This window comes from Osmia bicornis, chromosome 6 (genome assembly GCF_907164935.1).
Source record: "Osmia bicornis bicornis chromosome 6, iOsmBic2.1, whole genome shotgun sequence".
Taxonomy (NCBI): Eukaryota; Metazoa; Arthropoda; class Insecta; order Hymenoptera; family Megachilidae; genus Osmia; species Osmia bicornis.
In genome coordinates, this window is record NC_060221.1 from 6,013,589 (window position 1) to 6,036,506 (window position 22,918).

Here is a 22,918-nt window from a genome sequence, read left to right on the forward strand (position 1 = left end):
AACTAATTAACGTAAAAATTAGAGAAACATCATCATCCCGTACTATACAATTTCTAATTTACAGGATACTGATAAGAACCTGACCATTTGCGAGGAAATATTAGCAACTTATATAAGGAAACGCCTAAGGGTATGTGAAAAATTATTTCATTTATTTTTCTAATGTAAATTAGTTATTTTATTTCTCTGATGATTATTCATGAGATAATTAAATGAATATAAAATTATGTTTTAATTAGTGAATGTCGAAGATTATGAATCTCATCTTATTTTAATCTTATAATTGTAGTTTGATTTATATTTAAGATTAGGACTTAATGTAACTTTGTAATTATTCAGTTTGAAAATTCTTAGATATCGAAAGTTAATGGATTACATTATTTATAAAACCGAATTATTCGATTTTCGCCGATTTACCATCCTTTGTACCAACCACCGTAACCGCGGTATCCAAAGTATCCACCATAACCGTGGCCATAAATTGCCGGCCAACCAGTGTACCATCCACCTGGGTACCATCCATGTCCTGAACCAATACCATACCTAAAATCGTAACTCGTGAATGCCTAAATATTTCATTACCGTCGTTCAAACTTTTCTTACATCGAATATCTTATTTAATCGAATTTTATATTTATGTTGATAGAGCAAGAATCTCCGAGGCTTTAAAAGTGATTTCCTTCAGAAATTTGAAAGATATAAAGGTCTGACGTAACCAGATAAATTTTCTCAAAGAAAAATTTGTTTCCCAATAATCTACCTACCAGGGCCAACCGTAACTATACCCTGAATAAATCCACGGATTCCAACCGTAACTTCTTTTTGCCACCTTTTTATCACCATCGTTATCCTGAGACTCGAGTTGTGGTTGATTATCGTTGGCTACCTGTTGAGCCACATCATTGGTATCCACCACTTTTTCAGGAACAGTGATTCCTGTACCCAAGGCAACAAGAGCCAACAATAACAGCAACTAAAATGATGATCGAACGTCACTAAGTCACCAATATAGTGATTAGACACTATTACGGTAAAATGGAATAACTCTGAACACTATATGTACCGCTTACCAGGAGATTCATGATATCAATCTAGCTGAATATCGAACTACCATGATCAAAAGGGTGGACAGTTCTTTTATACCAATACCCTATGAAGATCATTTGCAATTTCTTATGTACACTCAATTCTAGATATACCGGTGTGTTTTCTAACGCCCTGATTGACAAGTCTGATACATATACCATTTATGGGATCACTGAACCACGTAACAAACCGCTCCGATAATATATTTGGATCGAGTTAACAAGAAATTCGAGCTATTTAAAATGGATAACATTGATAGAAAAACTGGTGGATGTAATCGAAATGTTAACGAATAATTACAAATTCATTGATACCTTTAGTATTCTTTAAATTAATGAATTTTGAAAGACAATGAATATTAAAAAATTCTACGATTCAATAATATTTATCTAACTAAAACAAAATGATGCAAAAATGATACACAGAGTTTTACAAAATAAAATGTTTGTACAGCATTCCCAGTCAATTATTTAAAAAAAGCTTGTAATTAACCATTAAACATAAGAATGATAAACAGTGATCATCGTGTAAATGAGAATCGCGTGTCACGCAATAATTTCACCATTGTAAAACAATCTCAATAATACATCCAAGCAATCCAGCTACCGTAACACTTATATCCACTATTGTTCGTGAAAACAAGAAAGATAATAAAGATAATAGTCCTGGGAACATTCTCAAATCCAGTACAGACAATTTACATCGTTTCACGCATCGTGTAATTATCCACGTAGCAGGTAATTAAACAATTACAGGCATGCCATTCGATCAAAGCTAAGCCCGAAACAAATCCATTTCCTCTCGTTGCATTTAACTGAAACTCGTTGTTACATAAATTTGTACCCTTCTCCCGATTTGTATCGCGACTCGTTAATCCCTACCTCCCTTCCGCGATTGTCCCCTTAAGGAGGTTTTGTCACACCAGTCCAGGAAATTGAAGCGATACCGTTTGTACGAACTTTCTCTGGGTGGAGCACAGGTAACATAATCGACATACTTACGAAAGTAGGCTCTATGGATACCTAAACTCGACTTATAATAGGTAATCAAACAATATCCCGATACAGAGATTGCATTATGTATTGGATGATCCTGTTTCTTAACGAATTGATTTAATTGATAGAATAACATCATTTCCGCTTGCTCTCTAGTATCGGTCGATTGAACTGATCTCTACGGCTGCCTTTAATTGGCTCGTTTCCTGTCTTATGCAACAATCGGAGAATTTATTATCCGATAAAAATTCGAAAGTGAAAAGTTGGAGATACCGTTTGCTTTTTGTATTTCGAGCTTCTGAGAAAGGTACTTGGATCAGAATTTGTGTAAATTATTAAATATTAGAATTATCAAAATAGTCTACATCTGATATGCAATTTAAAAAAAAATTATTTGAATTTGTTAGATTAGATTAGATTAGACTAAAATAGATAAGTCATTAAATTGAAATGAAATAAAATTTCCAGCCTAAAAATTACTCCCTCGTCCCCAAGAAAATACACCATAATTCAATTACAATTGAACTGTAACAAACAACGCCTGCTCAATCATTCACCTCCCTCCTTCCATTCAAAAATCAATGATCCATTCCTTTCTCATTAAAAGAATATCGACCGGTTGCCTCGCATAATTATACTCCACGTACAATTATTGCGCCTATTTCAAAAGGACAATCACCGTTCGATCCTGTACGGTTTTACGACATTTCTTTTCCACGCTGCACCGTGACGCTTCAGTTATCGCTAACCAATAGCCAACCACGTGCAATTGAGGAGAAACTCGACATTTCTTTCCGATGTTATGCAAAAATTCATCCCCGCCAAGTGTACACGGGCCGACGATGCTGAAGCGGAACGCTCGTCGCAGTCCTCGCGAGGTCCCGAGGTACAATACCACCTAAGCTTTGTCACGCGATGGAACACCTCTCCTGCTTGTTCTTCGATGATATTTAACCGGGAATCGCTCGAACGTTTCTACTACACGTGCTATCGTTCGATGGAGTGATCATTCGAAGAGACAAAGATGTTACGGTGTCTAAGAAGGGAATCTCGTTACGCGATTACTCGGTGCATAAAGTGTAACTAGAAGACCAAATCTTCAACAATGATGCTTAGGACATTCTACGTTCTGTGTTGCTTGTGGACGTTTACCTTATCGGAGAATATCGATGGGGCAAGTCAGTCAAGTTCGTCGTTATCACCAGGAATAAATAACACGAGGGATAAGCGAGCACTGGGTCTGATCCTCTCAGGACTGGCCCAGGTTTTCGGCTACACGGTGGATCCTGTTCAATTGGCGACATTGCCCAATCCAGACGATGCGAAATCGACCCAAACATCGTGTAATAATACCCAGAATCCATGCATGTCTAATCAGAATGGTTCAACTACTAGCAGACCCCCACAGCGAGAAACGATCAGATTAACAGGTGTCTTAAATTTTGGCAATGATTCGAATATCCTGAATCATTTGCAGGAATACGAGCAGATTTTCCATGGAAATGGTAGTTCAACTACTCAGACACCATCTGGACCACCGTCGACCCAGGCACCTATGATCGATACAAGAGCTCCTCTTTTGCCGAACATATCCCTGCCCTCCATACCTCAGTCACCCTTACCAGAGATTCCGCCGCAGGACATTAAACTGTCCTACCCCAGGCCACTGGTTCTGATTCACCGGAATCAGAATTTCAGCAACGCGAGAAACAAGAGCATGACGAAGGAGCAGGGTCAACAAGGAAACGATATGGGTTCGAAGGACACGAATGGTTCAAATGCAGATAAATTACGTTGGGAGGAATATGAAGAGAGACTTGCCGAGTTGGAACGCAGACAGCAAGAGCAGGCTGAGAGATTGAGACAACAGGAGCATCTTAGAAACCGTGAGAAGGATGACAATTATAGCAGTGAAGGGAACGAGAGAAATCGAGGAAAACAAACGGGTCACAGAGATGAAGATTGCCAGGGAAACGAGGATGGAAATTATGAGAATCCTTCAGAGGAGGAGGAGGAGGAGGAGGAAGGATCGAGAGAGAGTTTTAAGAATCAACAGAAGACGGATCAGGAAGAGCCTCAGGAAAGCAACGAAGAAGAGCAGTCGAAGGACGATGATGTTTACAAGTATGGTATTTTTGGTGAACTGCCAATAAGCAAAGATGACGAACAGAGAAGACCTGAACAACTTCGAAATAGCTACGGAGAGCCTTTGAATAATCACGAGTTAACGGATGATGGATTTGTGAATTACTTCAGCAAACTGAAGCAACAAAACGATTTCCGTACTTCGTCTATCACTCCTAATTCACGGGAAGAAACTTCTAAGGAAAATGAAGATGAGAGCAGAGAATACGACCTTCCTGCCAGGAACAAATACGAGGAGTACGCTCTTGAAGAAGATACAGACTCCGGGATGAAGGAGGATGAAAACTCCGAGGAAGATGACTCTCCTCCAATGAAGTATTCCAGCAAAGTTCCCTCCAATGGAGATCAATCCTTCTTCAAGGATCAGAAAATCAACGAGGAGTTGGATTTCAGCAAGCACGTACCTCTGATTATACCAGTTAGGTACCTAACCGCCCCTGAAGAACTGGACAAGGTAAGACTCTCGACGACTGTGAAGTCGCAGAAGGATAACACTGTACCGGAAGCCACGAAGAAAGTTTCGCGTAAGGAATTAAGACCACCTAAGAAGAACTTGAAACCAACAATAGGTTTTCCAACATTGCCCAAGAAGCTTCATCATGGCGAACAAAAGGAGCTGCAAATGTGGCCCCCGCCTTTTGATTTCATTTTAGATAGCACGATTCAAGCGGGTGATGCTTCTGGTGGTTCCTCTTCAGGGAAAGCTAAACCATATGATAAAAGAAATGGAAAACAGGGGCAACCTCCTGGAAGAATGGCGCCACCTGTTGATCCTCCAGCACCAAGGACTTACGATTATCCTGAGAATATTTATTATCAAAGTTTTGGAAAGAATTTTGAATCTGGAAATGGTGCTTCGAAACAATCAATGTTCCACAGACCAGTGAATGATGGAATTATGAATCGGACGCGATATGAAGCCGAAGAAATACCAGATTTCTGGCAACGTCATAGATATACCTTGAACGACGATTATAAAAATTTGGAAGAACCAAATTTGAGAATAAAGTCCTCTGTTCAAGGACCAAGTTCTGATTCGAAAAGATTAGAATCTTCGAAACGAAGCACGGAAAACATTGAGCCAAGAATGGAGAATTATTTTAACCAAATATATCCTGGATCACGTAGAGAAGAGGATGGTAAAAATCAAAGAGTGCAAGATTTTCAAATTGCTATGCAGAATTCGAAATCAATGACGGTACCCGAAAGTCCTGGAAAGGATTACGATTACTTCGGGGTTGGACCTAATGACTATGATGTCGATTATATAAGAAGACACGAGAAATTGCCTCCAGTTTTTGCCAATGACCAACGGTTGTATCAATATAGCGAAAGTTTAACGAAATTAACTAGTGGACCGGAAAGCAAAGATAGAAAAGTTGCAGTCACAGATTACGAGAATGCTGGTAATGCTATGATAGCCTTGGGACAAGAAGAGATCAGTTCAACTATACCAATTAGTTACATCAGTTATCCTGATATTTTATAATATTCATTCAGATTGATTTATTTTTTGTAATCGAATATGTGTAGATACTTAAAAATAATAAATTGAATGTTTAGAGAAAGTCTAAATAAAGAGAAATTATTACAAAGCTTCCTCAGAATTTTGTATAAAATTTTAAATATATTAACTTGGGAAAAATTGTTAAAAATATTAATACATTTTATTTTATTTTATTTTGTGCAAGAAATAATATTAGGATTGGTAATAAACCATATAAAGGTTAAAATATATAACCTTAAAATAAATTAATACAAATTAATTTCAATACAATATGACAAAAATAATATTAGAAATATTTACTTGATTATTTATTCATCTATAGTTTAAGTACCTACTATAGCCCCCACCACTTGTATATAAACGTTCACGCTGGAAAATTTACATTAATATCTACTTTGTTATTCGCTTTGAGAATTTCTACTTCCCCTGTAACACCATTTTTGTTAGGAATACTTACTGTGAAAGATACTTGCACATATTTCATACTTCATTTATGACAATCTTAATTATAATGTTGTAAATATGTTACAGGATAAGAGAACGGAGATGCAAAGACGTAGCGAATTGGAAAACAAAATGGCCGATATTTTAGAAAATCTGAAGACACGTCTATTAGTCGAATAAACCATTATTATGTATATTCTCATATATTTGATAAAACGAATAATTAAAACACCATTGAAATCAGAAATTTTACTGATTTCAAGCCATAATCATAATATTAACAGAATTAACGAGTCATGCGTGGTAAATGCAAAGACGTACTCACCACTCTTCTTTTTCAAAAATCGGAGCTTCTTTGTAACCTTGAGCCAGAATCCGCATCCAGAGATTGTAAACGACCACAAGCCAGCTTGATTTATCACATAATTAAAAGTTTATGACCACTTTTGACACATTATTTCAGTTTAATAAGTAGCACTATAAACAACGCTCTATTCACAACGCGTAGTAACGAACAAATAAAAAATATTTACGTATTAGTACCGTCCACGGATGAGAAGAGTCTCGCGCGACAGCACAAGGCCATGTGCGATGCTACACACACATTAATAGATGTGATCACTTCGACCAATCATGTATCACGACCGAAATCACGTGATAACTGAGGTAAGGCGCGACTATTCAAATTGCGTTATTCTTGTCGGCGGACGACGAGACCTTTTATAATTTTCAAATATATTGCCACCAGAGTGCATCACAGTTGCGAAATGTCGGTAAAAGTACGAATAGCTGTGTGAAAGAATAATTTTTATTTGTCAAATAACGTATAACATGTATTGAATAATTTATTATTAGAAATTAAGTTACTTTTATAAAACTTGACAATTACAATTTCGCAAGAATGGAAGAGTTTTTGCAAAACGTAGGCGTAGGTTTAAGGCCCATCAACGATCCTTTTTTTGAAGATTCATATAGTGCTTGCAAAATTTTTCAACGAAAAGGTGTTACTGTTGAAGATGATGAAGAATTATGTCATGAAGTGTAAATAAAAATTACTTATTCTATATACAAAATTTGAATGTATTACCATAACCTGTCAGATGTGAAAGTATGTTTTGATTGAATACAGAGATTTTAATAAAATGATAATTATTCATTTCAGCATAAGAGAATTTTCTTGTTATGCCAATGGTTGTAAAGCCACATTCCAAACATTGCTTGATTTTGAGATGCATTATAACAGCAATCATCGATATGTTTGTGCAGAATGTAAAAAGTCTTTACCAAATCCCAGATTATTAGACATCCATGTTCAAGAGACTCATGATAGTTTCTTTCAAGTTTTATGTACAAGACAACCAGTGGTATTTATAAACCTTATGTTTATATTATATTTTGTGTATAATAACATTAGATAATATTTATATTTTATTTTCAGTATCAATGTTATGTTTCTGAGTGCGATTTAAAATTTAATAATCCAACTGAAAGAAGAACTCATTGCATTAATGAACATAAATTTCCAAAGAATTTTAGATTTGATAATGTTCCAAATCATGTAGAAACTGAGTCAAAAGAACAAATGGATATTGATGAGTCTACAAATGGAAAAAAGGAGTTAAAACCTAAGAAAATATGGTTAAATAAAAATCAGAAACAGAAAATGTTTACAGTTGCAGCAAAAACTACAGTACGAAGAGACACTACTACCATTGAAAATCAATCAAATCCATCAAATACTACCACTGATAAATCTTCTTTAGTTTTTGTTCCAAGACAAGTACAAAAATCATATACAAAAGCACTTACTAAGAATCAGAGTAATGAAAAAAATGTACTCGAAACAGGATGTATGGTGGATTTGGCTGATTCATTACCTGATTAGTAATAATAGAAGTATTTTATAAGAAATCATATTTTTTCAAAGAAATTTTTATTATAAATATATTTTAAATATAGTAACAATATTTACATGTCTAATGAAGTTTAAGGAATTTGAATACTTCCATGCTATTGTTATCCTACTTTCATTTATTTACAGGTTTCCTCCGATCATGTTGTGTATTGTACACATTCCTTACACAAATTTAATTATTTTGATTTGCTTACAGTGTGCAGAATACTTTTTGTATTAAAGTACGAATAACATTTAATTAAAGATTCTTATATTTTTAAACTTTGGATAAAGCTAATGTCAGACTGCCTGTTTGGCACAATCATCGTTATCTTGTAAACAACTTTATGGTATTGGCAGTGTTATAGACTATTGTAACAATACCAAATGGCACTCATAATTCACATATTCATGGCAAATTAATTTCCAAATGTTCAGACTATATTATGAAAAGATTTTTTTTTTTATAAACATGTAACAATAATCTGAAAAATTTCCATAATTGAGGAAAGAATAATCCCTAAACAGAAATCAAAAAATTGTTGAAACAAAAAATACTTCAATACTGAAATTCTATCAAGAATACTAAAACAAAAGAAAAAGCTATGAAACGTTTACAAAAAATTTGTTGCTTACAAAGTGCAATACAGATTTTTACAAATATTCCACTCCTTGCTTCTTCATCAGCAACAAATACAGAGCTTCCAATCAGTATTTAGAGAAACTGATTGAATCCTCCAATATCAAAACAATATTAACAACTTATGACTGAAATCTATACAAAATATCCTAAATTTAAGTTGAATAAACCATACATCTAAGTTTAGCCGTTTCATTTCTAAGCGCTACAAGTTCATACTTTAATTTTATATTTTCTTGCTCTAAGAAAGCTGCCCTGATCGCAATCTCATCCTCCTTGGCTCTTCTCGCATCCCTAGAACGTTTAGCCGCTTCATTATTTTTTCTCCTCCTTTCCCAATAAGCTGCGTCTTTCTCGTCCACGGTGCTGGTAGGTAATACAGGACTCTTGGTGGATCTACGCATCTTAATATTGGTACCTTCATTCGACCGTCTGACCGAATCCAGCATTCGTTTCCGGAATTCCGAATACGCCTCGGTGGAATTTTGATCGTACATCAATTCAGCCGTACCTACGGTAAGCGACAACGGGTCTTTCGGATAAGCCTTGAAGGGTCTCGGTGCTTTTTTACCGGTATCAGGAGACAAAGCTGTCAGTGCCATTTCTTTGCAGTAGGTCGTCGGCGTCGTTGTTGATATGCTAGATGTGGCGCCTACTTGAATCGGTTTGACCGTCCCTCCATTTTGGCTCAAAAGTACTGGTAGTACTCCAGGCACTGCTGGGATTGGAATATTCATTGGTAGAGCCGAGAAATCACCGTGTTGACCGATGACATTAATCGAGGGATTCGAACAGTTATAAATCGATTCGTATTTGATTTTTTTCGGCGATTCCGACTCGGAGGGTGGCGTTACCATGAATGTTCGTCCTTCGAAAGGACTCTTTCGTTCTGGATCTACAAAATGATTGTTTATCTCTTCTTTCTCCGTGTCCGCTGGTTTGTTATGCGAGATCAACTTGTTTAACATTGGAACAGTTTGCTTCTTGCAGGAAAGATCGAGGACCGGTGGCTCGGAGGATTCTGCGCATTTTTCCCGTTTCAAACAGGAGGTAAAGTCGAGAACTTGTGCGTTGTCCCTCAAGGAGTTGGAATACGATTCCATTTTGCAACCTTCCACCGCCTGCAAAACAAAAACCATCATTTCCTAAACCGTTTCCAAATTGACCGGTTCACTGAACGTTCCCGATGCAAAACGGTAAATAGCCAGTTTTCCAATGAACTTTCGAATTAATTATAAATTACTCAATATACCGATCGCGATAAACGTAATAGCGACTAAACAGAAACTTTCTCGTATAGATTACGGATAACGATCTCGGAAAATCATGGAAAGTCGAGCGTAACAATTTTCTAATCGTGTTAGAAAATAAGATTTTACCCACCGACGAAACACTGATTCAATTGAACGTTGAGCAATACCTCCGAGTTTCTACGTTCGATGTGAACTATCGAGGATTCGTAAACTACTGAATATCAAAATCGGTTCGTTTTTCAAGAAAAACTAGTAAACATACGATAACCGTATCCACTGGTTGCGCAAGTTTAAATTCCGTACACCGTTCGTCGAGACAACTGTGATCGTAAACAATAAATGATTCTTACCTAATGATCGATCCAAAGTCACACACCGGTCACTGTTATCACAACACCATGTATATATCGTCGTTGTTCAAATGGTGCGCGTCTCCCGAAACGTTCGGGACGCCCAATCCAGTCGGTTCCTACGAACGGTCCTACGGTTTTTAGGTAAATCGTGTTCACAGAGCGAATCGCCAAAATCGTTTAGAACGAGAGGGGGTGTAGTTCGCTTATATACTGGCCAACCCTTGCAAGACCCCAAGGGTAGGAGAGGTTTCCTTAGAAAATGGAGGGGGTATACTCCTGATGACCATAGCGCCGGGATGCCGACTGGCACGCGTTCACCACTTCCTATTTCCAAAATGTTTAGGGAATGACACGTTTACGCGATTACGTAGACACCATCGGGAACGCGATAATGAATACGCGTTGGTAGGTACTTGGGACCAATAATGACTGTTTTAATTCCTTACGCGTTTAATAAAGTAAAGTTTAAAGTTGTAGCTAATTCTTAAAATTAAGATTTCAATTATTTTAAACCGAGGAATATATAATTTCACGTCGTAATGTTCACGTGTTAAGAATTATTGTTAATTTTTTTATTTAGCTTTGACAACTGCCATCTTTTTCGGAATTGTCCACAATGCACCCCCGATCAACCCTATAAGTGATAAACTGTTATTTTGAAAACGAAAATTATTACTACAAAATGGAGATCCAAAATGGTTTTACAATGTAAATGAATACTTGGATTGAGAAAGTTCCATATAAAACTTTTTAAGTTGTAATGAAGAAATATTAGATAGATTCAATAAATTGTTTATTATTATTGAATTACTATAATGAAATAGGCACAATATTTAAGTTAGTACATAAGGGATGAAATCGTTGATAAAATTGCAAATATGAGTGTCTTAATTAACCCTTCAGCAACCATTCTCTCCTTACCTTTGTGTACTCTTTCCAATACTAATTACAATTTAACTCTACAATCTATTAATTTTACTGCTTACGTTAAACAGAACCGTCAAGCATAATTCCTGATAACTTCCTAATAGACATAAGTAGGTATTAAGAAACATAAAGTCAGAAAAATTAATATTCTACGAAATGCGCGACCGTCAAAGTGTTAATGGGAATAATAAAATGAAGTAGCGCTTAGTCAAGCCAATCAAGTCGTATACATAAAGAGTAAAATCGGAAGGGGAGGTGGCATGAATACTCCGTTCTGCCTTGAATTCGTTTATCAGACCCAAGTAGGCGTGTCGCGAAGTACAATACAGGTTCGGTGTCTCCTAAAATTAAAGTTGCGTCGATATTTATAGTCCTAGGTATACTCTTGAATTTGCCACCGTACCTGTCGTGGTCGTGTCTTCATCGTCCTCGGAGCAAATCGCAACAGCTTCTTGACCTCGAACAATCGAATCCCGCTAAATTAATCCGGTCGTCGTAGTCAGCGTGCCTCTGCAGCCTTTCCAAACATCCAGTTACCGGCTGGCACACTAAATCCTTCCGTCGGTGTCCTCTTAAATCCCGCGTAAGGACGGGTAACATTCACTTTCTGCAACTGCTCGGCAAAGGGTTGAATGTTTCGACATTTTTGGTAGCCGGTATCCGCGTTGCGGGGTGTCTATCTGTATAACGCTTAGCTTGTCCTTACGGTTATGCATAGAATCGCTGCATAACCCTTTACTCCGGTCCTTTCCATGTCTATTTTCCCTAGTATTTCGTGCTTGCCTTTTGTTTCTGGCCCGTGTCCAATGATTTACGACTGGAACAGGCGAAAGGGTTAAGAATCGCGGAATTTGCGTAAAGTGCTCATAAATTATGCGGCGAAAGCGCTGCGGCCTAGTGAAATTTGCAAAATTTTTATGCGTCCATCCGAATGGTGGTTGCTGGGGGATGGATAGTGGTCATTGGCGTAAGTAGGTAGGGGTCAAGATGAAGTTAGTCCTCTAGAAATTATTGTAATAAATAAGGTAGACTGTGTCTACCTTGACTCTTACCTACTTCCGCCCAATGACCATTATTACATGGACATGTAATAATTTTCTAAAATTGTGAATAAAAAGTATGTTAAAATTAAGCATCACTAGACACTTCAATCTTTTAATAAAGTTGAAGGATTTAGCCTACTCCAGATAATAATCCTAGTTACGCCAATGACAACGGTATTGCACCTTGACATTCGTCCTTTGGAAATGCTCGATGGATCATCTTTGGTTGTTGCTCGTTAGGGATGCACAACATATGGCAATTTTCATCGCATAGCACCGGAAGATGAACCTCTTTTCTTCGATTCCTGATGACTAATGGTTTAGTTTCACGGCTGCCTCGTTAATTATTGGGCCAGCCACTTTCCACTGCAGCACCCTTGGCATCTATTGTTTTTCATAGCTTTCTAACGAGTCGTTAAAATTTCATTATAATTTTATCCTGTGTTCTAAACTCTAATATAATATATATTTTATTAACCCTTTCATTATAAAAATTCATATGCCAATACTTTCTGTGATTGAGTTGGATTTTCATCCAATAAATTTTATAAATTAAAGAATTAATTTTTCAAATCTCCTGTGTTTAGCAAGCCGAAGTTTTTCAATTAATTCAAAGTTTTTTTTAATCTTAAAATTTTTGTGTTCGACAAAGTTCGAAGAAATTCGAGTGTGAGAAAAGTAGGAATGAAACGAGAAACGTCGAAGGATAGGGTACAGTTATGCTCGATATAGTGGAGACGTCTCATCATGTCTTCATCCCAAGATCACGCCAAATTTAGTCCTCCGTTTTGGGCCCCGTTAAAACGTCGTGTCCTACCCATAGAAAAGCACCCTGGCGCTCAATTCACTGCACCGCCTCCCATTCTCGTGTATACAAATTTTTGCTCTTTTGGCCACATAACCCACATTTCTATGGTGCAGGGACGACCGCAACCCGTTATTTGCGATTTTTCCCGTGGCCATCGCGTCGGTACGACGACAGATGAATGGTCCGCGCATTTGCATCTGCTCTGCTCTCACAGAAATGTATACAAACCATGTAACGGTACGGGTTGCAAAATCTTCATGATGATTCGTCGTGGAAACGTCTCAATTCGACGTACCACGTTGAAATCTTTTAAATTGGCCCGCTGTGAGTTATCGCTTTTCTTACGGTGAGAAACGAATGAACGAAAGGGTTGTTATTAGACTTTTATATATCATCTTTTTTTAGATCGCATTTGTTTGTTCTATTCGTTTTAAAACAAATGGAAATAAAAATCTATCTAAAAGTCTCTTAGTAACTTTGGAATTCTGAAATTTTGATATCTTAAAATTTTAGAATGGTTAGGAGACTAATCAAATTCTTTTTTTTTTTTTGAGAAATACAAAAATTTTAAAAATCGATAGTCTACGAGTTTTGATCATCGAACATTTTAAATCACCTATAATCCAGAACCATGCAATCGTGATGTTATCAATGATTTTAACCGTTTACATACATCGTTAGATAACGCAAATGGCTAATAGAAAGTGTCTCGTAATTTCACAACTGTAATCACTCGAAACGACTTCTTCATAATTTCCCAAAGGTAGAGGACAATGGTGTTTCGTAACGATAATGGTTAGTGGAATCCAAGTTCATGCAATATTTCCATTTGTATTCACACCACGTTGAATATTATCAGAAGCTTAAACAGATGTTCGTCAAATAACTTCGACCTATAGGCTGTTCGTCAAATATTCGTGAAAATGACCCGAATTTTCTAACGGAATATAAAATATAACTGGAGCGGTCAATGCTGCTTTTGAAAGGGGGTCATAATCGGTAATTATCATGTCCTTTAGACCCAATAACTTGAAAGTCTCGAAAAGAGAAAATTAAATATATCAAATGAAAATAAAAAATTAACATTGATTTATTACGAGAAGAAGTTTCATGAAAAAAATGTCACCTTACATTTTTTACTTACTTTTTTTATGCAGATTCACCCCGGTTCCGGTTGTGCCACCAGATCGGCAACACCCTGTACAACGTGTCAATGGACATTATGTGGCGTTCGCTGAAAGACGAAATGGTTTCGTATTAAACGGGAATATTGTCAGGTAAGAGGCATATAGCTTCCAAATAACGTGCAATAAAACCTTGAGAAATTTTCTGACCATACCGTTCGTTAAAGTAGACAATCGTTTTCGACTTACCTTTACCCTGACGGTAACACAATTCGCACAAAGACGGAACAGTGTTCTTGTTCGAGAACTCATTATAGGTCTCTATGGGACCGTACTATTTTAATTAAGTTCCACCAATAAAACAATCGCAGTTCTTGTAACGTAATAATGGTTTTCCACCGACTGAACTCGTTGAAATGGGTTCAAAATTGTGTAAACATTGCGTTTACCATTCACCTAATCCCAAACGTATTGTTCCAAATCGAGTATCAAATAATTGCATACTTACTGCAATCAGAATTACATTTTCTTTGCTTGAAAATTAAAACGATCGATTGTGGTTAATTGCTATACTACTTTTGCTGAAAATAGAAAGAGAAATGGTACCTAGATAGAAATTTCTTTTACCATTTGATGCCTCCAAATATATATTTTCATTTTGCATAGTAGGGGGTCTGAAAGTGTCAGTTCTTTAGACAGACATCAGCCCTTTTAATAGAATTCGACACCAAAGCAGTCCAGAGCGACTGGAGAAAAACGTGACGGTGGCTACAGACACATTAAGTCATTCAACGTGAGCCAAAGTAATTACTTTTCGATTTATCTTGCGGTCGGACCACCGGCCAAGTTTTGCTAACAGACTTTCGAGATTTGCTTATTTCCGGTGCTCGCGTACGCCTTCCTTTCCCGCGGGAACCCTTTTCTTTCCTCAGGATCTTTCATATCGCAGGACACGCCTTCGGATAGATCTTCGAGAACGAATCTTATTCCTTGACCGAGTGGTCACCTTTCAGTGAACACCTTTCAGTTAAAGCGTCTTTATCGATACGTCTTATTTGCCAAAGAGATCGTCGGGATCTTTTGAAAATGTCTGAGGAAAATAAATTATTTTCTATAGAGAGACTATCGTTATAAAAATATAATTTTGCAAAAATAAATGTTATTCATCGAGGTAATTTATGAAACTAATTTTAATTACATTGTTGAGAATTTTAATTATTTTTATAGATATTCGAAGATATACGATTTAATTTTTAATTAACAAGTCAGTATTTCAATTAATACAATATGCTTGAAATATTTTTTATAGCAAATTTTTATTTCAGTGTACTTTTTGCTGTTGAGAAATTTACATATTGTTTTTAATTCCATAAAAAACTTTTGTTTATAATTGATTTTGCAAAAATTGCTTGCAAAAATAGAAAATAGTAAAGAGATGTTGGCAAAAATAGTCGAGGACAAAAACTTTCGAGAGCAGAACGCTCGGTGTCCGATTACTAATCCGTACGGTAAAGAGTTGAAAATCTCTCTAGAGAGAAGAGACGAAAAGCGTTTACATGCTATTTATTTGAAGGTCCTTCGGAAAGAGTGACGCGGTCACCGAAAGATTTCCGCGTTTTGTGGACTGCTGCCCCACTTTGTTCTCCTTGAACCATATTTCTTCTTCTTCGAAACAAGAAAACCCGTTAGAAACATCCTTTACAACCCCCAAAAATTGCTACAGCTCCCGTATTCTCTACATATACTTTCTTTAAAAATTTTTTTATATTTCTATACCAACACTATCAAATGGCCGACCACGCAAGTCAGAACTTAAAATTATTGAAATTAATGTTTAATCCTTTTTTAATTTTCTTTTTTCGTGAAAAAAGTTCAACATTTTCTTGAAAGAAAAATGTTGTTTAAAATGTTAAAAATGATCGAAATCGGTGAGGGAATAGCTAATGTACAGGTTTACTCAGGAGTGAAAGTAATTTATCAAGGCGAAATGCAATCGACAAAGAAACCGTGATTATTGCGGAAAACCGTAATAAAGCAACCAGTTCCAGTGTGGTGCCATCAGGATCCCAGGATCCATGGTGTGAAGTAAAAGGGCGAAAAAGGGAAGTCGTAAATGGTAAATGTACGCGTTACTCAAGTCAGGTACACGCGCGTCCTGTGTAACGCAATAAAAGCAGTATGGATTTGCTGTGGACTTTTTCAAAAATACCGTGTCGTTGGTTTTTATTAGCCGCGTTATCCGTCGAGGGGTTTACAACGCTTCGGAAGAAGAAGAGGATCGGTTGGATTTGAAGGAAACTCGATTATAGCATAACGGATTAACTTCGCCTGACTTCGAAAACGGTTTTAAATTAGTTAACGACCATTTTTGCCCAGGACGCAAAAAAAGGGAATCCACTTTTCGCCTCTTTACCTTCGTCCTCCTCGTATACGGATTAAAGTAATTTTCATTCGCATTTTTTTCTTGTCCTGTCTTTTTTTCTGTGGATCTTTTATGATCAACTACCCCTCTAGTGAAAGCTTTTCTTTGAACATTATGAAATGTTATTTTTTGAAAGTTTGAATTTCGTGAGTTTATTTCATGTACCAAACAATGTTTGACAATCAATTATTATGAATTATGTTAATTCTTTAATTCATTTTTTAAATACGTATTAATTAATGCTTAATTATAATTGTCATAATAAAACTTGGTATGTTAATATTTTTTTCATCTACTGTATCTATAAAGTTCTATTAAAAAAATGACATTCCATATGTACCAATCTGATTCATCACCAATCTAATTTGATATTTGATAAATATTTTGAGTTTACATGGTCAAGAAATTGCGCTTCGAATCAGGCAACAGTAAAGGGTAGAACTGTATAGCTCTACAAACCCCAAATTTATTCTGCATAAGTCTGATAACAATCTGTGTCATCGTCGTCCTCACCAAGGGGTTGACCATTCTCCATTAGGTTCTCATCCTACATCTTCATTAAAATTCAATTCCAAGTGCTTCTTATATAATTTTCATTATATTATATATTCGTTGAAGGAGCACATCCATTATCGTGGAACGCCTACCGTTCGCATGTATCGACAAGATTAAAATAGTCGAGTTTCTTCGAAGTGTCGTTCAAACGACCAGGTTGAGAGCCAGCCTTTTGAAAACATCAGGATGTTGGTCAGCATGTCATGTGGCCAATAGCCAGTGGCCGCGTGGGTGGATGCACCAGGGTGCAGATGCAGGAAGGCTCACGAGCAACCCTTCCGTAATAATGTCGAGAGAAGAGGGCTGCACCACGACCCTTTCTGCATTGTGACATCCCGATCTACCAGAATATACATTGTGCCTGTGTCTCGAAGGACGACGCATGGTCCATCTAACGGTAAACCCATGGCGGGGGGCGAATAGTCGAAATGTGTGTCAAAAGGCTGCAATTTGTGGGGCGTTAGATCCGAAAAGCGTGACCTCACTGCACCCCCTTTGTTCGTTCATCGAATTCGTGCGATATCGAAGCATTCGAAAGTCACATTTTGAAACTTTTTTAGAAGTTATGTGTGTCACTATAATGGCGCCAATGGAGTACAAAGAATTAAGTCTGATCAAGGATTAATGTGATAATAATTAATGTTCATCATTATATACAAGCAATTTGAACGGTGCTTTAATAACGTCGCTTGTTGGTATTTATACAAGAAGCTGCGATAGCATTCCACCGTTTACAATAATGATATTTTTATAAAAAATTCAACGAATTATGTAATCAATTTGTTTTCTTAACTACATGAGGTAAATCGTATTTTCCACGGACACATTTTATTCGTACACCAGGGGTATCTTTCAGTCTACCCACCTTGCACAATACGACGTTGTGTTCTTGAAGATTGTGACCAATTCCTGAAATGAAGCAATACGAACATGTGATTGATTGAAGCTATTTGAAGGCTTGCAATACTTCATTATAGGAATATAAATTGAAAGCTGGCAATACTTCACAATAATATGAAATTTAAAAAAATTTTAAAACTACAAAATTCTAAAGTTCTAACATTTCTGAGGAACTTGGCCCACCCCGAAGGTTCAAATTACACCAATGACTGTAACGATGAATAATGAATTAATATTTTATACAAGTAGAATTACTTACCGGGCACATAAGCGACCAATTCCTTGCCACTTGAAAGCCGAACTAGTACGCATTTTCGATTCGCAGAATTTGGCTTCTTGGGTTTTTTAATCAGTGTCTTTATCACTATACCTTTTGAGAATGGTCTCCCATCTAATGGCCTTTTTTTCTTTTTTGGTATTATACCTCTTTTACGACGTAGGTGTATTTGCATCAACGTCGAGCCCAATCTTATCTGTGCGAAACCTAATTCAATTAAACATTTATAACAAGGTCAACATTAAATCTCAACATTAAAAGTTAAACATTCAGAAACACTTAAAAATTAATCATTAAATTATTTTTCTTATATTTGTGCTAATTATTAAATACTGAGCTGATACTCAGTATTTTTAACAACTACTATTATATTGAAACTTCTAACACAGAGAACGGTTATCTTTTCCCTTTTATCAAATGAAAACTAATTGTGCATTAAGAAATCACGTCTGGTCCCCAAAGGATTAAAACCAGTAAAGCGATTAGAAACATGTACACTCCCGTCGCGTCATGGAGACGTGTGCACCCATAAATGGAAAGTAATAATCGGGTGAATGGTAACAGTTACGTTTTCTTTGGAAATTCTTCGTGTTACGTCACCAGTTGAGTCTAATCACACCTGAAGACACTTCTATTACGAAATCTCGCCCCGAGACAGGATTAGCTATTTCTCACCTCGAAGAGGAACCATCAAAATCAAATTCTTCACAGGAAATACTTTTCATTGTTTTTTTCTGAATACACTTTTCTTCGAAAAAATGTGATACGATTTTTAATGGAAGGATTGAATAATACCAGAAAGGACGAAGAATTAGATAAGAAAATAAAGTCTCGAAGGATCATCGGGTCCTAGTCAAAGGTATTGTCCAAGAGGTTTGGAAAAATGGTAGACCCACTGCGTGGTAACGGTACCAGGAAACTGAAAACTCTTTCGCAAATAACCTGAGGGAAAAGGGTCCCCGACGATGGAATATCAAATATGACGGACGCTTGACATCTGCAAGCCGCCCAACGAAAGCAATCCTTTTTCGCTCGAGCGTGCATAAGCTTATTAAGCAACATTGTTACAGGGCAAGGTACGTCCATCTTTGTACAAAAAACTCACCACCCGTGAGATCGCATTGGATGAAAGTGAACAGCAATTTACCGTTCAATTCGAAAAATTGTAAAAATGGATTCGGATACAATTGTCAAATTCTCTGGTCACGTTCGTTCGAAAGAAATCTGGGATGGAAATTAATTTCTGGATGGGTTTGGTTGAATTTCGTAGAAGAAAATATAATATTTGTTGTTTCGTTATGATAGATAAAAATGGATCTAAGGTAATTATCAGGATGTTGAAAAGTACTTAAATTTAAAAAATGACCCAGAGTACCATTTATGGTTGTACCAATGAAAAAAAATTTAGAAACATTTTTGTGAAGTGTATAGTGACAATATTTTAAGTAATAGAAAATTTAATTAAAAATTTGAATAACAGCTAATTGGAATTAATTAATTGAAGAAAACAATTATCCAAAAAATGATTTCTTTCTTTTTTGACATTAAAAATTAACTACGAAGACTTCGAAAAACTATTTCAAATGCCACTAATAGAATTCTTACCAAAAGTTGAATTCACTTCGAATATTCTATTATTTCATAAAATGGACAGTATTGAGAAAATTTAGAATGTATTAAAATCATTGCATAAAATCAATCATTAACGGTGTTACAAGGTAGTTTACGAAGGTAGTTTAAGTGAAATGTCGAGGATGACACGACAATTTCGTGATACTCTGTTCGTTCATAGCAGTAGTCCACGATTTAGCAGGGTCTGTTAGTCGAGACTGTACCATTGTTGTTCATTTCGAGATCTGGCTGACCACCGTCCGTCAATACGACAGATGTCCAAGCCTGCCGCTGCTAATCCGACCTAACTCGGACTTAACTAAGGCAAGAGACCAGCAGAACCTATTATGCATGGAAGGCAACCCCTTTTCTCGAAGATCAATGCGCAAGATTACATTGCGAAAAATTTTCCAAGTCGCGGTTGCGCCTTTGTCGCGTTCGCGCAGCCAAGACACGTAGCAACAGGCCAAATCTACGGCTTATCTCTTAGTTGAGATTGAAAAGAAGGAACATTTTGCGTAATTGGAAGATTCATGATGATTAACCCTTGAAAAACGGATGCTTAGGATTTGAAGGTATAGACGGATGCAGGACCTTTGAACTTATAACTAAAATGTCATTATCATGTTGATTGATAAGGCAAATATAGCCATATCCAGTAAGGTACATGACAAAATTGAAAATTAATTTTTTAATTTAATGCATCAATGGCTATTTTATATTATTAGTATGATTTGAATGGTATTCAAAGTTGTCCTATCATTTTCATTTCTTAATTATTTGGCCAAATTAAATTGGTAGTGTTGATTACCAATAACAAAGAGTATAAAAGAAGATGTAATGGTGTAAGAAATACTATGTATTTTTGCAAATGCATTGAATCTTTATTCAAAAATGATGTTCAGAAAAATAAAATGAAATATATTTTATATTTTAGTTTCCTTAAATGTATTTTTACGGTTTCTATTAGAAAACTTAAGAAAATTTCCAGAAAACCAATGAGATGATTAACATTTTGTTCACGGTTATCGAGAACGAGACTATCCCACGAGAATGTCCTTTGTGGCGTCGCGAGAAATGGGAAAATACGAATAACAATCTTACCATAGCCCTATACCCTTCACAGATCACTTCTGACAACTGGTCAACCACAAATGGACACGTCACCCCCTTCGATTCCCAGCGATTTTCGCTGTTGGCCAAGGAAAAGCCCGCTTTCCCCCCCTCAATTCGTGTCCTTTCTTGCGGAGTAGCCGGATCCCTTTTTGCATTTTCGAGATCTCTCTATTCGTAGGGATCAAAGAGGTAAAGACTGCGTGCGCTTTTGCGAGCCACGCGTATTTTCGCGAAGAAGAATGCCGGAAAGCCGTAGTCCCTTTTTAGCTCGACCACCCCTTTTACCGCATTTACTCTCCACAGACGGAGAGAGATACCGATCTGTCCAAAAGGTTTACAGAAACTCGAGACGTCACTCGAATTCTCATGGAATTGTCCGACCTCGTTACACTTATGGGAAACGCAAACAAAGACCCACGAATATTCGCACAATTTCACGCAAATGGGTCGTCGTAGATTATGTCTTATTTTGGACAGAGTTGCCTATCTTTACTTTACATTTTAGATCTTTTATAAATAGTTAGATTGTTAACTAATGTTAATTAATTATTGAAATATTTTACCATTTTGCGTTGAATTATACATAAAAATTATGAATTTTTGTATTATTTTCAGCAATGTTGTTAATACTTGCTTAAAATTTTAGATTTTTAATTATTGGAGTGATTGAAGTTATGAAAATTATTTTTATGAGATATTTATCCAGCAATATTAGTAAAACTCTCTCAGTTAAATTGAGCTTTAATTTTGTAAAATATCAATATATTATTAATATATTACCTTGTATTATGTTCCCAATATATGAGTTAGCAGTGCTTACTATACTTCCTGGTTAAAAATAAGAACGTTTATTACTTCAAATTATAAAAATTGGAATTTGATAAATAAAAAAAGTACCTTGAGGAGTAGGATGCGCACATAATCTTGTTAACTGTGAGCTGTTACCTATCAAATAAATATCATTAGGTATGAATATGTACGCATACATATATACGTAATTACAGTAAGTTATTAAATAATTTGTTTATCTATGCCAAATAATAAACATAAACACGAATATTAATCACTAAGTTATTGGAGTAGCATTCTACAATTTTCGTTTGACAACAAAATATAGTTACTGCAAATACTTTATAACATATAAATATCAGCTGATGGTTATTGATAATTGTGAAATATTATTTATAAAAGAGAAAAATGATCTCTTTACGGAGAGGTTACATTAGAGGTTATGCAATAAAATGTAATTACTATGAAATAATGACCATACCTTGAATGGATTTAGTGAGGCAAGATCTAGCTATGTTCGCTAGACCTTTAGTCAAGAAATTCATAATTGTTATAATTAAATGTTTTGTTGACAATTAACCACATTTAGAGAATGCACTTGGGCATTCTCTACTTTTTGTCTAGCGAGAAGGCACCGAACTACGTAGCAGTCTTTAACTGTATGTAGATAACATACATTCCTATGTTATCGTGTCTCTTCTCAGATTCAAACCCTTTAATAAGAAGGAAGAATATTGGAAGGGGCCAATTTTGGTACTGAATAGAATAGAAAAATTCCGTTTTAGTATTATTCGATAAATATGTATGTTCTGAAAGTGATGCAAAAATTGTAAAAGACATTAGAGAATTAGAATCTGCAGATCACAATTTATTTCATAGATACGTTTCCCATTTGATAGTAAGGGAATTCCTCTTTTAAATCATCCATTATTTTTACAATATTTCTTTACCTTTGTTACTTGTAATGTCAAGCAATTAATGTTCCTTGGGATTTCCACAATTGCTTCCATGAATGGTTTCTTCTAAGTA

At 36.1% G+C, this 22,918-nt stretch overlaps 6 protein-coding genes and 1 long non-coding RNA gene across 7 annotated transcripts; 2 read left to right on the forward strand and 5 right to left on the reverse strand.

Moving 5' to 3' along the window:
• Nucleotides 1-412: 412 nt before the first annotated feature.
• Nucleotides 413-1,082, reverse strand: LOC114878519 (cold and drought-regulated protein CORA-like). The gene is made up of 3 exons (XM_029192431.2): nucleotides 1,071-1,082; nucleotides 765-973; nucleotides 413-543 (listed from the first exon to the last, which is right to left on the reverse strand). The coding sequence occupies exons 1-3, from the start codon at nucleotides 1,080-1,082 to the stop codon at nucleotides 414-416; spliced, it is 351 nt and encodes a 116-aa protein (XP_029048264.1). The 3' UTR covers nucleotide 413.
• Nucleotides 1,083-2,973: 1,891 nt separating this feature from the next.
• On the forward strand, nucleotides 2,974-5,715 carry LOC114878518. The gene has a single exon (XM_029192430.2). The coding sequence runs from the start codon at nucleotides 3,187-3,189 to the stop codon at nucleotides 5,713-5,715; it is 2,529 nt and encodes an 842-aa protein (XP_029048263.2). The 5' UTR covers nucleotides 2,974-3,186.
• A 692-nt stretch (nucleotides 5,716-6,407) lies between these two features.
• Nucleotides 6,408-8,353, forward strand: LOC114878525 (zinc finger protein 511). Its single transcript, XM_029192436.2, has 3 exons — nucleotides 6,408-7,218; nucleotides 7,340-7,541; nucleotides 7,616-8,353. Exons 1-3 carry the CDS (start codon nucleotides 7,079-7,081, stop codon nucleotides 8,060-8,062), a joined length of 789 nt encoding a protein of 262 aa, XP_029048269.1. The 5' UTR covers nucleotides 6,408-7,078; the 3' UTR covers nucleotides 8,063-8,353.
• An 88-nt stretch (nucleotides 8,354-8,441) lies between these two features.
• On the reverse strand, nucleotides 8,442-10,268 carry LOC114878517 (hepatic leukemia factor). Its single transcript, XM_029192428.2, has 2 exons — nucleotides 10,227-10,268; nucleotides 8,442-9,832 (listed from the first exon to the last, which is right to left on the reverse strand). The coding sequence occupies exon 2, from the start codon at nucleotides 9,812-9,814 to the stop codon at nucleotides 8,867-8,869; it is 948 nt and encodes a 315-aa protein (XP_029048261.2). The 5' UTR covers nucleotides 9,815-9,832; nucleotides 10,227-10,268; the 3' UTR covers nucleotides 8,442-8,866.
• Nucleotides 10,269-11,093: 825 nt separating this feature from the next.
• Nucleotides 11,094-11,761, reverse strand: LOC123987871. The gene is made up of 2 exons (XR_006829511.1): nucleotides 11,648-11,761; nucleotides 11,094-11,585 (listed from the first exon to the last, which is right to left on the reverse strand). It is a non-coding gene; the product is annotated as an uncharacterized LOC123987871 (long non-coding RNA).
• Nucleotides 11,762-11,766: 5 nt separating this feature from the next.
• On the reverse strand, nucleotides 11,767-12,706 carry LOC123987870. The gene is made up of 2 exons (XM_046286137.1): nucleotides 12,471-12,706; nucleotides 11,767-12,061 (listed from the first exon to the last, which is right to left on the reverse strand). Exons 1-2 carry the CDS (start codon nucleotides 12,538-12,540, stop codon nucleotides 11,817-11,819), a joined length of 315 nt encoding a protein of 104 aa, XP_046142093.1. The 5' UTR covers nucleotides 12,541-12,706; the 3' UTR covers nucleotides 11,767-11,816.
• Nucleotides 12,707-17,810: 5,104 nt separating this feature from the next.
• On the reverse strand, nucleotides 17,811-22,529 carry LOC114878526 (40S ribosomal protein S12, mitochondrial). The gene is made up of 5 exons (XM_029192437.2): nucleotides 22,371-22,529; nucleotides 21,998-22,045; nucleotides 21,881-21,928; nucleotides 18,356-18,580; nucleotides 17,811-18,105 (listed from the first exon to the last, which is right to left on the reverse strand). Exons 1-5 carry the CDS (start codon nucleotides 22,432-22,434, stop codon nucleotides 17,972-17,974), a joined length of 519 nt encoding a protein of 172 aa, XP_029048270.1. The 5' UTR covers nucleotides 22,435-22,529; the 3' UTR covers nucleotides 17,811-17,971.
• Between the last annotated feature and the right edge of the window lie 389 nt (nucleotides 22,530-22,918).

Coding starts and splice junctions, on each gene's coding strand:
- LOC114878517 (XM_029192428.2), bottom strand. CDS start 9,814: ATGGAATCGTATTCCAACTCCTTGAGGGACAACGCACAAGTTCTCGAC.
- LOC114878526 (XM_029192437.2), bottom strand. CDS start 22,434: ATGAATTTCTTGACTAAAGGTCTAGCGAACATAGCTAGATCTTGCCTC. Junction 22,046..22,370: donor CCTCACTAAATCCATTCAAG/GTATGGTCATTA, acceptor TTTATTTGATAG/GTAACAGCTCACAGTTAACA. Junction 18,106..18,355: donor ATTGGTCGCTTATGTGCCCG/GTAAGTAATTCT, acceptor GCTTCATTTCAG/GAATTGGTCACAATCTTCAA.
- LOC114878519 (XM_029192431.2), bottom strand. Junction 544..764: donor TATAGTTACGGTTGGCCCTG/GTAGGTAGATTA, acceptor TTACGATTTTAG/GTATGGTATTGGTTCAGGAC.
- LOC123987870 (XM_046286137.1), bottom strand. CDS start 12,540: ATGTTGTGCATCCCTAACGAGCAACAACCAAAGATGATCCATCGAGCA. Junction 12,062..12,470: donor TCCAAAGGACGAATGTCAAG/GTGCAATACCGT, acceptor CGCCTGTTCCAG/TCGTAAATCATTGGACACGG.
- LOC114878518 (XM_029192430.2), top strand. CDS start 3,187: ATGATGCTTAGGACATTCTACGTTCTGTGTTGCTTGTGGACGTTTACC.
- LOC114878525 (XM_029192436.2), top strand. CDS start 7,079: ATGGAAGAGTTTTTGCAAAACGTAGGCGTAGGTTTAAGGCCCATCAAC. Junction 7,219..7,339: donor GAAGAATTATGTCATGAAGT/GTAAATAAAAAT, acceptor TATTCATTTCAG/CATAAGAGAATTTTCTTGTT. Junction 7,542..7,615: donor TATGTACAAGACAACCAGTG/GTATTTATAAAC, acceptor TTTTATTTTCAG/TATCAATGTTATGTTTCTGA.